The sequence below is a fragment of the Ammodytes marinus genome (assembly GCF_949987685.1).
Source record: "Ammodytes marinus genome assembly, chromosome: 10".
Lineage (NCBI taxonomy): Eukaryota > Metazoa > Chordata > Actinopteri > Uranoscopiformes > Ammodytidae > Ammodytes > Ammodytes marinus.
This window is the reverse complement of record NC_137214.1, coordinates 17835241-17849420: the sequence shown is the minus strand read 5'-3', so window position 1 is coordinate 17849420 and position 14180 is coordinate 17835241. Positions and strand designations below refer to the sequence as shown.

General features: G+C 39.2%; 1 protein-coding gene across 2 annotated transcripts in view; it reads left to right on the top strand.

The window, feature by feature from the left end:
• Nucleotides 1-14180, top strand: part of atp8a1 (ATPase phospholipid transporting 8A1) — a 103600-nt gene that overhangs the window by 32280 nt on the left and 57140 nt on the right. Inside the window, exons 7-15 of one of the 2 annotated variants that reach the window (XM_080035557.1) lie at nt 2013-2086; nt 3380-3449; nt 3579-3706; nt 4991-5102; nt 5203-5368; nt 8461-8588; nt 9209-9286; nt 9396-9484; nt 13711-13755. In XM_080035557.1, the coding sequence (XP_079891683.1) occupies nt 2013-2086; nt 3380-3449; nt 3579-3706; nt 4991-5102; nt 5203-5368; nt 8461-8588; nt 9209-9286; nt 9396-9484; nt 13711-13755 (890 nt within the window). The remainder of the gene's footprint in view (nt 1-2012; nt 2087-3379; nt 3450-3578; nt 3707-4990; nt 5103-5202; nt 5369-8460; nt 8589-9208; nt 9287-9395; nt 9485-13710; nt 13756-14180) is intronic. The other variant, XM_080035558.1, reaches the window with a different exon arrangement.

Genomic DNA, 14180 nt, shown 5'->3' with positions numbered 1-14180 from the left:
TGTTCATTACAACCGATTAATTCTCCTAGAGAACAAACCGGATCATTCATTCTACCGCTTTCACCATTTATTATGGAGAACTCACACATACTATACACAGTGAGTTTGAGCAAAACACTCACACTCACCCTCTGACCCCTCTAGTATCCATCCACTATTTAATCCAGTGTTTCCAAGTGGACATTCATTAGAAGGCAATGCTGGAGGCCAAACAGAAGCTTCCTCTTTTACTTCATAATGTAACCATTGTAGCATTGTTGCTGGAAGAATTTGCTTAGAAGCAGAGGTGGTGTAGAAGAAACACACACCAAACAATGCAGAAATGTAAAAGGTATGTTCAACATGTAGCGCATTGCAGTATAAATCAAATATTTCTTACTGCTCTCAAGACAGACAAGAAACAAGACTGTATTCATAACATGAAGTATATGTTGACATGTTGAGATGTTGTGTCTGTGTAAACATGTTGCCATTTGAACTCATAGGCTCATAAATGCACACAATTCTTCTTGCCCCACTAGCAATATACATGATACAATGTAATATATTATTATCACTGCACAAAATACCAATAAACCATCCATTTTATGGTTGAGTGCATCAGTTATACTGCAGAAGAAACTCAATTACATTGCATATTTAAGAGAGAAAATAAAATAAGACTTATTTTGTCATGCAGTATAGTTTGACGGTTAGATTCAATGACACTTTGATTCATGCATCGGCTTGGTTACTGCAGGGAATCACTGTGTTTCTTGGTTGAATGCGAGCGTCCCTCCCCTTCATACGCATACAAATCCTCTGTAGAAAGGCTAGCCTTAAATATTTGATGCTCATCACATATTCGTCATGCATATTGTAAAAGCAGCCTCTCTCCAAAATATCGGTTTGGTCTTTTTGGGAGTTCCCAGTAACTCTTTCAGTGGCCAAGATGTTAAATTAGGTGCATACCTTTTTGTTCATGCTCATTTTTAAACCTGTTTTTATGATTGAAAACGTTGATGAATACATGTTATGCAGTAAATGAAAGAAGACCACCAACACTTTCTTCAGTGTCTTCTCATATTGTTCCGTTTGTTTACTGATGTAATATACTTACCTTTCTTTCTTACCAGCTGTACATTTCTATTGATGTTTTAAAGGCTGTGCTCAGCAGTAACCAGTTTATTTCCACAGATTGACTCGGGCGATATTATTAGAGTAAATGGCAGTGATTTTGTTCCTGCGGATGCCATCATTTTATCGTCCAGGTATAGGAGTCCACCCCTGCTGCTAGACTATGGGGAACTTCTCCCCTCTTGTTCTTATTGCTCGCTCTCAGCTCTCTCTAAAGAGGTGATGGTTAGATTACACATTGAGCCAAAATTGGCAGTGGTAATAAAACCTGAATTTAAAAAAATCCATGAGTCCAAATTTAGTTTGACAATACATAGCTTTCAAAAGTCTTAAAAGGATGTGAATCTATTCATCATGTTGTGACAACCATCAATTCTCTAGGTGGGCTGTGGAAAAGTGATTTTGGATTAGAATTGGTCTGCCATTACGACATACACCTACCTACCTCCTTCACCTTATCAAAAAACCATTTGGACATGCTGGTTCGATTATGTGCCCCTTTTTTTCTTCACAACTTCCCAGCTTCTCTGCTTTCCTCTGAATAAATATATGTTTTAAACACTTCATACCTCTGACAAATTGTTATCATAAACTATAAAAGTGTTTCATGATTATTCTAAATGGTTTTGTGAAAAGGAGAACAGATGACCAACCGTACGGCACTCATGGCCATACAGGACTGACCGTTGTGCCTCTTCCCATCTCCCTGAAACTGAAACACTTCTTTATCTCTTCCCTGTGTTTGCCTGTCCGTCTATGTTTTACTTTAATTTGTATCCTCCTCTCCATCCCTCCTTTTTTTTTGTCATCCTCTCCTCTCCCCCCTCCCCCCTCTGTGCAAACAACTGCCACACATCCTCTCTCACCCCCTTTTGGTGCGTGGCTGCCAATATCAGGTGGCTGTTGGGGAAGTAGTCAGAGCTGCAAATGGGGATCACCTCCCGGCTGACCTCGTCATACTGTCGTCCAGGTCAGGATAAACAGCAACATTACAGAAACCAAACAGCGGTGGGAGAGATGGGGGGAGGGGGGTGTGTGTGTGTGAACCAGACATTCTTAGCTCTTCTTTCACTCCTGAAACAGATGAGAAATATAGATCGATGTATATATTTTTTTACACTTGAGGAAGGAAGGGATCATTCTGGCAACAACCAGATCTTGGATTCAATGAACACCTTTCCTCTTTGTGGTTTGGCAGCCATTATACTGGCACTTGTAGTCATTATGTTGTATTTTGTTTAACTTAAAGTGTGCTGTTAGAAACCTTTTTCGATGTTTGGCCAAAATCTTCGAACACCGCTCGGAGTGTACGGAGACATCTAGTTTAACAGCACTTATTCTTCAGGTGTTGAATATATTTCCCATATTCCTACCCTCGCATGGCTTGTATGGCACGCTGAATGCAACAAATCTAACTCGATTATTGACTATTTGCATGAAGTCACTTTCCAGGATCTAAAGTTGAAAAAGCATCTTGGGATGATAGTTTTGGTAACTTTCCACAGCATGTTACAGTCATTTGAAGGAGCCTAAGTGTACTTAAAGGCTGTTTTTATAAATAGCATAAAGTTTTAGAGTCCAAACCTCTTATTGATTGTGGTTTGGCGTCAGGGTACAGATCTCCTTTTCAATTTCCCCTCCACCGTGCGTGTGTTTGCAATTAATAAATCACTCAATTGAAATATTAGCTAAACGGAGACCCAGCTGACCTTCAGAACCGGCATGCTCTAACTCTATGTCCCTGTGGCCTAAGTCTGTCAGAGGCACACTTGTTTGCTCTTGTTTGTTGTGCTCGGCATGCCTGCTCGCTCAAATCGTCCTTTTCTCTCTCCTCCCTCTCTCTTTGTAGTGTATTTTAGCATTTATAAACCTCTAAACTATTTGGTAGAAGCAAACAAAGATGTTATGTCTGTGCACATTAAATGGTTACTTCCACTTTAATGTTCCTGATTGCTGAGTGGCTTTTAGGCTGACATGCAGCAGCTTTGTTTGCAGTAATCTAGTTTTATAGCTTTGAGCTTATGTGGACCCCTTTTTTAAATGAGTCATTTATAAATAATTGACACTGCTTCAAAATTAACATTGGAGTGAGTTTGGGAAATAATAAGAAAATAGTACATTTTGGCTTTGTAGTGTATCATATTATATCAAACTAAAAATTGCATAAAGAACAGCTTAGATTAAGTAAACATATGTATATGATTGAAAATCAGTTTACTGTTCACTGTCATATATGTGTCTATATTTTCCTTCTCCAACACAGTGAACCACAGGGAATGTGCTACATTGAAACATCTAATTTGGATGGAGAAACCAACCTTAAAATCAGACAGGTGATTGTTCTTTTGTTTTTCTTTCTTTATATAACTTACAGTCCATACAATAACAGTCAAAGAGGAATAGTCTACAAGTTTGCAACACATTGATGAAAAATGAAAACACTGCTGTTACTGCACCAACAGGGTCTCCAGTCAACTGCTGACATTAAAGACATCGACAGCCTGATGCGTCTCTCTGGCCGGATGGAGTGTGAGAGCCCAAACCGCCATCTGTACGAGTTTGTTGGGAACATTCGTCTGGATGGACACAGGTGGGCTCAGTTGCAGAGCTCCAAACCTGGCTCACTTAACTCACTAGCCAGGAGCAGAGCCAGTATTAGTACATCATGAGGTTTTGGGGGGAATATTTAATAAACAAAAGCCCCAGCTGCAGTGATATTTAGGTTTTGCCATTGTGAAGAAAATGAATTGCATGCTGTAGTTTGGGGACAATAAAGCTCTCCTGAATAAGCATCATTCCAAGGAGCTGTACTTGCACTGTAACATTCATTATTACTACTTGTATTGGGTTAGTAGCTTAAAGGAATACTTCACCCATACGGAACCGGCGTTCTATCATTATAAAATCGCTATTATAATATAATGAATGAGGTTTTTCTTCCCTCAGTCTTTCCTCAGTCTTCCCTTGGCCCAGCTGTCCTGTTAATCCTAACCCTACATTTTTACTAGTGTGATGTCACACTAGTAAAATGTAGGGTTAGACAGTGAGACCATAAAACACTCTCACTCAAACTCTTTCTGCCTTTTCTCAGGCTAGGATGAACCGATTTCAAAAATGTTTGCACATTTATACTAAATAGGATCTCAGAGTTCAATACACCTTCATATTCCCACCTCTGAAGTAGGTCTTTAATGAGCCGTATTTTTCATATAGATGGAAATCTTTTCACAATTAAAAACTTGATTATTGGTGTGAATGCTAAAAGCATTCACAGCATTGATATTCTGCGTATTTATTCCGTATTATTATTCCGCCATATTCACGCCGGGCCATATCTTCAACATGCTTCATTCCACAAACTTGGTTCAAACATCTCCATATTCAGCCCATTTTCCACATGCTTGCTTTCATTCAAAATTTTCAAAAAAATTCATAACTTTATAGTTAATAAACAATTTAACCAAAATTATGAAATGTTTAAAATCGCATCTCCTCACTGAAAATTCATCCGACAAACTTGATTCAAGTGTCTAAATGACGTGATCAACATCTCACAGCATTTTAAAATTCTAATTATCTAGTTTGTGTTGTTGCATAATGTCTGTCCTGTTAGGATAGATTACTTAGTTTTGTTGTATTGGATATTGATGTTATTATTGGCATATTTACCAATGATGAATCAGAACGGTGTGTGGTAAATCAGTAATTGTGTGTAAGGTCAACCCTCATTGATTGAAGATAAGGACTCAATAGTATATCGTTTAATGTCAGCCATAACTATCAAAGAAAGCTAAGTAAGAGAACATGTCAGCCTTTTTATTCAGTTGGTAATGTATGACGAATGAACTCATGGCAGGGATCTTTCTTACTGCAGTACATTGTCACTGGGTCCAGACCAGATCTTGCTGAGAGGAGCCCAGCTGAGGAACACTCAATGGGTGCATGGTGTGGTGGTCTACACTGGGCATGACACAAAGCTCATGCAGGTAAAGCACATTTGGATAGTGTTTAGTGGGTATTCTTTTTGGTTACATGAATACTGCTGCATTTCTGTTTACCACAACTGTCTTGTCATGTGTTACCCAGAATTCCACTCGGCCTCCTCTGAAGCTGTCCAACGTGGAGCGAATCACCAACTTTCAGATCCTTTTGCTGTTTTGCTGCCTGCTGGCCATCTCTCTGGTCTGCTCTATTGGCCAAACCATCTGGAAGTACCAGTACGGCAATGATGCCTGGTACATGGATCTCAACTGTAAGAGTCTCAACAGCCCACGCTGCTCCTCTTATTCCACATATTTTGTCTCACTTGTCCATATCAGCTTATTTATTTGTCATTTTAAGTTCCTAAATGCTGGTATGTGTTGTGTCGTTTTTATGTTGCCTCAGTTAAACTATGTTTCGCATTACAAGTGAAATATGTGGCAATGTGGGAATAAGTTAATTCCCTGTTAACTGAGAAAAGACGGCTGTGACATGCCTAGATGTGTTGTGAATGAGTTTGAGTGAAACAAGAAATGGTTGAATATCACTGCGCTGCTGTACTTTTTTGTTCCTTTCTAATGTTCTGTTTGATTTTGTTGTTTTCTTTGTTGTCGTTTTTTTAACAGCTCCAGGTAACAACCATTTAAAAGCCTTGGCCATCCGTGAATGACCCTCCCTTACTAACCCCTTACTGAAGCTCTGCCTTTGCTAAGCAAATGAAGCCCCCTACCCTCGCCCCCTATATGGTTGCCCTACTTTGTATGGGCCCATGCCATGGACAAGCACATACCAGGGATCCAACAATAGGTTTTTCCCCTCCAGCTCTCTTATACCTTCGTGTAGTTATTTTCAGTGCCTGATGCAAACAGTGTCTCACTTTTCCTCCATTTTTTTGTGCCTCGTTAAACACTTTGCAGTTCCCAAGCTTCAGACCCTGATCTTATGTTTTTATCACCCAACAATTCTTTAGGAGGAATGAGCAGCAGCGTTTTACTTGGACTGCCAGGGAGACAATGTTGTACTCAGGGACCTTTTCATAGCAGGAGGCTCATATGTATTTATTGCTCAAACACAACATGTGGGGCAACCCAAGGGGCAAGAGCTGACATTTTCTAAATGCCTCTGCCGCCTCCTCCTCTTGTGTGGATTTTTTTCAAAGGACATGCAGAGAGGCAAGAAACAAGCTGCTTCATTTAAAAAAGAAAAGAAGAAAAGAAGTATTCTCAAGCTCTCATAGAAAGTGGCTCTATTTTAAGACGTACATACATAATGATGACTATGGGCTGCTTAGTTTCTGCGGCAGTTGGTCTGTTGTGATGAAGCTCTGAACCTGGTCTGCAAAGTGATTATGGTGGCACTCTGGCCATTACTCTGTTCCCTGATAGGCCTGTGTAGGAGAGGTTGTGCCCTGGTCAATTCAAGCTTGCACTACGACTTACACTATCCCTTTTTTAATAAGATGTTACATTGGCTACTATTGGATTTTCTAAGGGTTTTAATATTGTGCTCACTGGCATTACAACCCACATCTAAACTACCCTATATAAAACCAATGAGGGGAGTGTAAGTCATAAAGCAGGCGTCCATCTTGGGACTGATTGTACTTCCATAAGGAGTTGTTGAGACTCCGTCCAGTGCATATTATCCAACCTGTGACAAAAGAGAGAGGTGGGGAGATATTTAAAAAAAAAATCCCATTTACTGATATCACTATAATTTGCTAAATTATTCAAATTTTACTCAATTAGCAACATTTGGAAGTAAAGTGCAGACAGGACTAGAGGATTTAATGTTAGCCCACCATGCATCACACAGGCTCATATGTCACAGAAGCCTGCGATTATGCATGACCTGTGAATTTGACTTTGACCCGTTGCAGAATGCTGACACAGATCGGTGCTGGCCTGAAGCCTGTACATTTTGACAACTTAACTATATATGCAGATTGAGAGCAACAACGGTCATGCATTATGTATTCATGCCACCTGCTACAGATTACTCAGTTGTTGATGGTCTAGTAGTCAGTTATTCACTTATTACTATATCCTTGAATTTATGCTGACGATCTCTCTTAGTAAACGGCTGATGTCTTAATTGAAAGCGTAGTGAAGGTCTTAGTGAGCTATTCTGCTTTTAGCACACGGTCGAGGAGTTGTGGTGTTCCCACACACCAAATGAAAAACAAATTGTAATAAAGAAACGCCAACAATTTACAGTCCAACTCCTGCACCTTAAAAATATTTTTGTTAATTTGCTTGATTAGAACATCTTTTTTACATATTGCTATTATATAACAGTGGCATATATTTAGGAATATATCTATAATATCTTAAATAATAAGTATAGAATTAGGGTTCAAATTAAAAAGACCTTTTACACTTGTGTGACTTGTGCATGTCCTGGTTTGCTATGGTTTGATTTTTTCTTTTTCAATGACTCTACTGATTCAACACATTATCACCTTCTCACCTGATCGCAGAAATCTAGTGCAACATCACATAACAAGCTGGCTACTAGAAATGCCTGAAAAGAGGTGATCATGTAGTGATCATCATTAACACCTAAAGTTTTTCGCTGGCATAATCCCCCCCCTCTTTTCCACTCCTTGTTGGTTGAGAATGTGCTATGGACTGAATTCTCCCTCCTTTGTCTTGAGAGCATCCGGTACGTTTGTCTTCCCCCCCACTTCTGAAAAAAATATTCCCTCCTCCATGTGTTGTTGTACTAGTAGCAGTAGCTTCCATTCTGCCACTTTGTTTGTGCCATCCAGTTTTTTGTTTTGCAATCGTTCTGTCATGGGGAAAGGGGCTGTCCCTCTCAACCGCAATGATAAGATCAAGGCTTGGGTTGAGGAAGGTAACACTTGCACCTCCTGCAAGCTGAGGAAAGGTAAATCACATCCCTCCTGTTTTCATGTTTGGTGTCAGTGGGGTAACATGTGGATCATTGCGAATTATTTGCGGCTTTTATGGGGGACCAGCATCATTTTGCATAGTGCTTTTTGGTATTCATTGCCTGGTTCATGCTGGATGCCAAGGCTGCTGCTGCGACACTAAAGACATTTGAGATATATATACAGTATATATTTAGTCCCTGTTCGCTACTTTGAATTTTTCGGGACATTTTAAATTGGACTGTTAATCGGCTGAGTCGTATGAGGTTGAGGTTGGGTGGAAGAAATGGTTAATTCCAGCTAATGGATGAGGTTAGCCCAAAACTTTGTCTGCATTGGGAAAATGTTGATCATTGGCTGGAAGTAGCTTTGGGCATATTCATTTATAATAATAATACACTTTTTTGAACACATACTGATGAGTCGCCTGTGTATCACTTCCCTTTGTCCAAACACTCTTCCCCTGATAGATGGCGGTGCGGCTAACTTTGGCCTCAACTTCCTCACCTTCATCATCCTGTTCAACAACCTGATCCCCATCAGTCTCCTGGTCACACTGGAAGTCATCAAGTTCGTCCAAGCCTTTTTCATTAACTGGGTGAGTTGACAGCTGCAACTTTGAATAGTTTGATAACTTTAAATGCAACTGTACGCAATATGCATATGCTTGATGTGTAAAAAAAGCCATACCAACAATGTGTCAATGCCATGTTTACAGCTTGTTGCACTGTCCCCTGCTGGCCAAATAAACCGATTATTGCACATTTATGAACGGGGTACAATGGCCTATCGAAAAAATGGAATGTTCACATGGCTAGCATCTGAATGTTTTTTTTTAATGAAAAGATAACATGTCTTAAAATCTTTAAAAGCCACTGCAAAGTGCATTTGAGTGATGTGCTCCAATATCCTCAGCAACTAGGTCAACCTTAGCTGAGGAATCGTACGGTTTCTTTCGCCCAAAGTTATTCTGAGCCCTTTCATTCATCAAATGTTAAACGAAAACTCTAGCAAGGAATTTGAGCAACATTGAGGGCAGTTCTCAGTTGGCGTTTCTTTCCACAGCACCATTTTGTCCAGTATTTATTTGAAGGAAAAAGACCATTAAGAGCCTGAATGAATTGAGTTTTTTTTATATTTTTTTATTTCATGGCTGATGTAAAGTAGAATTTGATGAAACTTTAGGTATACCTAAAGGTCTTTGTGATTGGTTTTCAGGATACTGATATGCTCTATGAGCCCACAAACACACCTGCCATGGCTCGCACCTCCAATCTGAATGAAGAATTAGGCCAGGTAAGCGGTTCAAACAACACACACTATTATGCTTACATTACTCGTAAGATCTATCAATCTTTTAGAATACAATGTATACTCGTGAAGTAACTGTTATCTACCTGTATAGGTGAAATACATATTCTCAGACAAGACGGGGACCTTGACCTGCAACGTGATGCAGTTCAAGAAGTGCACCATCGCTGGTGTTGCCTATGGGTGAGTTTCCATTTGCCGGCCCTTTTATAAAAAAAAAAAAGGAAATCTTCCCTGCTCCCCCTTTTGCATCCTTTACGATTGCCTCCCTCTTCGTGTGTGCGTCACAGTACATCTGGCGTCTCTTTCCCCTCCCTGGCCTTCTCATTAGTAGCTGCATCAGTGCTCCTCTCAACATTTGCAAGCAAAGGCAGGCCTGCCCAGACAAATGACTGGGCCCCCGAAAAGGTCCAGTCATTGGGCCCCCTTTACTCATACTGAACTTGTATCAGTGCATGATGCGCTTATTCCTACATAACACATACCTGTACACAGGGCCGGTTCTAGCCAGTTAGATTAGGGTGGGCTACTGGAAATAATAGTGGGCAGAGATACCGACGATGCGAGCGTGCACAGTGCGCAAGCGGAAATGTTTTGCCCTTGCAAGATCTCTGCACCTGCTTTTTGGCACATTTACTGTAACATTTACTGTAATGTAAGCTTTTAGACACACCAATGCTGTAGGGGGGGGGGGGGGGGGGGTTAACCATGATAGCACTGCTACCAGAAGCTTTCCTTATCAGTATAACAACCATCTGCCACCTTCGTTTAAAGGCTAAATATTTAATTTTCAAATTTTCTTAGAAAATAATAGATAAAATATACAGAATAATTTGCAGAACACCCTCACATAGACCCCCTCAAAACTTGATGAAATATCACAGTATCTCTGAATTGAAAATCCACTTCTGCGTGCAGAAATACTGATATTAAGGAATTTTCCGGGGGTCTAAAGCCCTTGAAAGTTCCGTCTTTTTTTTCCTTTCTTTTCTGGTACCCTGATTTATGTCCAGGTCCTGGCATCACTGAACTTGCTAGGTTAGCTTGCTCATCATCAATACATAGCTAACACTTGTTTTGGTTGAAAAACGACCCATGATATTTTTAGTTTTTCAATATAAAATGTGATATATTTTACCCAAGCAACAATGAATAAAATGTTTTCTTTTATTATAGAAAGTTATCTTGCGAATATAGCGTTCATAATAAAGGTTGGCTAAGTTAGGTCACCTGGTGGCTGGGCCCTAGAAAGCTTTCCCACTTTCTACCCCTTATGGGCGGCCCTGAGCAAAGGTATTTGACTCCTTCTTTGGCTTTTGTCCATATTTTGTCATATTAGAGTTGTTTGTGAAAACTATTAGCTATACAGTTCAGTATTTTCTCTTCAAGCTTGACTATTTATTGATAGAAGAATATCGGCAACCTACAGTATCCTCTTGTAAACTCAGCCCGGATTCATTTATTTGTTCTCGGTGTTACATTTACATAAATGCATATTTGATTAAATTTTTATTTTATGATATCAGCCTTTAATGTTTTTATTCCCCTGAGTAGACTCTTATATTATTTTAGTGCGTGGATAACTAGCCTCTTTTTGATAATAAAAAAAAAAGTGGGAGAGCAAAGTATCTTTACAGAACAAAGGCAAGTGCAAGCCTGACACTGTACATGATTAATCCCATTAGATTTCAATTAAAAGCATGATTGATGAAGTGCAGGCTGAAAGGACAAAAGAGTATTTTATTTGGAGCTCTCTGTACCAAAGCTCCCATTGTGCTTTGATTGCTGGCCGTGTGAAGACAAAGACAACTCATTCTCCAATCCCTGGTTTGAGAATAGAAAGTCACTTTAAGTCATGGTAACGTACATGTTGATGATGTGAAACCTTCAAGATCAATGTAGATATTGATTCACAGATATTTTTTAAACTATTGCTGCAGATTAAAGGCAGAATATGTCATTTTTTATATCAAGATGTTTTGGGCTACAGCATGTCTTTTACTTTCTTTCCATTTTTTAAATGGTCATTTAATTAGGTCAAGCCTACTGGTCAACAGGGACAGAGAATTCTCTCTCTCTCTCTCTCTCTCTCTCTCTCTCTCTCTCTCTAAACTTGATAACTACATAGATGATTAAAGGAGGGAAAAAGAAAAGGTTCTCTTTAGGCAAAGCTGTTTTGATGATTCCATCATTTGGCCGGCTCTTCTTGTTCTTAAGAATTTCTTAAAACAGGAGGGTTGGATTTAAAAGCAGTTTACAGTGCAATAACATAATCCACTGTAGTGGTTTAACCATGTAAAAAAATTATTTTCTTTAAAATAAAAACAAATTGGACACTACTGGAACACTTTACAGGATTTAAAAGTAGGCAATTTGATGGTATGTTTATAATCTATTAATGTAAATACAGTTCTTGTCGCAAAATGTGTCTGGTGCTTTTCCAAAAATAAATATATTTGTTTCTGTGGGAACTAGTGCTGGCAGCACCAAACTCAGATAGAACAGGGAGAGCGGTGCAGTTCCATGATTTATTGCATAAGATAGCTTACAGGCAGGTACTGGAAGGTGGGTAGGCACTATAGGCAGCTAAGTAGACGGGTGCAGGTTTGGTTGACAGAAGCTCAAAGGAACAAATATTTGCAACAAAGCAACTAAAATTACCGGGCATTAGACCAAGGACAATGGTGGTTATATGGCTGTATAGTAGCTGGTGAGGGAAGTTATAACAGGTCAGCAGGTGAATGTGTGTTCACTGATGTATTGCGCTAGTATTTGAGCGAAAAATAAAACATTCCATGATTTAATATAAATGAATGAACTTGCACATGCGTACAACTGACTCTGTGGCGTGACTTGTAATTTGGTGCCGGCACATGCTCAAAGCCCCCTCTCACACTGACGCCCTCATGTATTCCTCACCACAAATGAAGTGCTGCTGTAATTAATAAAGCCAACCCCAAGAGTGTAGACATTAATTAATTCCAACTGGATTGGAGTCCAAATCTCAAGGAGAGAGATTGTTTTGGGAAGCTCCCAGAATCTTCCTTACTGTTATTAGTTTGGACCAGTGTGAAAGCTTCTTTTCTTAGATGAATTCAAATGATAAACCAGAAGGCAAATTGTCATTGTAAAGTAAAGGTAGTCAGTGGATCTGTATATTGGATAGAGTTTTTACATACCGGTATGTCTATCACTGTACATGCCAAGAAAAACAACAACAAACCCGCCCATATGCAGACGGACTGGTTTGTTGTTTGCTCCTTACCACACTATTGCTTTACTGAAGGTACAAGTGTGAGCAGGGACACAGTATGAATCAAAGTGAATTCCAATCAAACGGAGAGTCGTAATGTTCAGCGGAGCACATCGTCTGGTCGACTCCGCTCATTTCAGTTTTCAAAACCCTGCACTGCAGTTATTCTGCCAGAGCAAAGACCTCAAAATAATTTGGTGCCTCGCTTTAGAACAAACAGTGTGCTCTCTGATCACATTCAGTTTCACACATTGTTGTTTTAATTGTTACATTTATTGGTGACCAATGAAAATATACACAGAATACTAAAATGCGCACCGCATGTTTTATAAAGGAATAATGGTCCAATCATTTTTAAGGGATTATCTTTTATTGTCCATTTTACGGTCATCTGCTGAGACAAAAAATACTTTGCATTGACTTGATTTGTCTAGTAATTTCAGGTTTTACAGTTTAATAATAATATGCTTGCTTATTAAGTAGTAATTCCATATCATTCTATCCAGTTACTTTTAACTGAACACAAAGATTTGTTAGGAATAAGAACTAGCTTAACTATGATAAATGGAAGTGCGATTATTAAATTATTATTATTATTAAATTGTAAGGGACAATAACAGAAAAGTGACGAGCAAATACTAGAGCGTCACAAATCAACAACTTCTACCTTTTAATGGTCCAATAATTCAATTCACCGATGCAAATATAAATTGGCCATGAAGTGAAAAAAGAAAAATGACTCAGTTGCTCAGTTAGAACCACTAAAGCGTGCTATTAAGACATTAAATCTTGTTGGTTTAATATGTGCTAAAATGTGGTTTAACAGGGTGGCTATGTGATAGAAATTTTTTTTGGCAGCTTTGGCCATGTATTTGTACTTTTGCACGATTTAGATGTTTTTATTGAGATATCTTCATATTCAGCATACAGCCATGATAGTGACATGAAGTGTAAACCATTAGAGGGCTATTATAATCACTGCTGTCAATCTAACCCATATACCTCAGCTGCAGCCCTTCCCGGCATCTGAGCTATCCTATTCTTAACGCCTGCCAACTCATAAACAAACCTAACTTTAATCCAAGCCTGGCGACCCTTCATTCACTCAACATGTAGACAGTAGACTTTGTCAACAAGATAATTTTTTTCCCAACAGTCACGTCCCTGAGGCTGAAGAGGGTAGTTTTGCAGAGGATGACTGGTAAGACGATTAGTGTGACGTGGTTGCTTTCCCCCCCATGTATTTAGCTTCTGTGATGTGTTAGTGCTGCCTTGCCTTACATATTGTGGAAATTGTGATTTTGAACTCACCTCGATGTATGTTCGTTTTCTTTTTCTATGCGTTCAGTACATTTGGAAAGTGTTTAATGTGACTGTGGCTCGTTATGTGACTGTGGCTCTTGATTCGCTGTTTATCTAATGTGAAAGATTAGCCTTAAACAAAGGATAGAGCACAATATGCTGCTAGAAATGCATTAGAATTATTTCTGAATTATAAGTGGTTTCCTTGTTTTTTTATTTTCCCTGGTAGCTTCTATCAGGCACCTGTATATTGACCAGCCTTTACTGTTTGTTGTGTGGGGGCTGAGTTAATATCTACTTTGGAGATAGATATTTCTCTCTCTG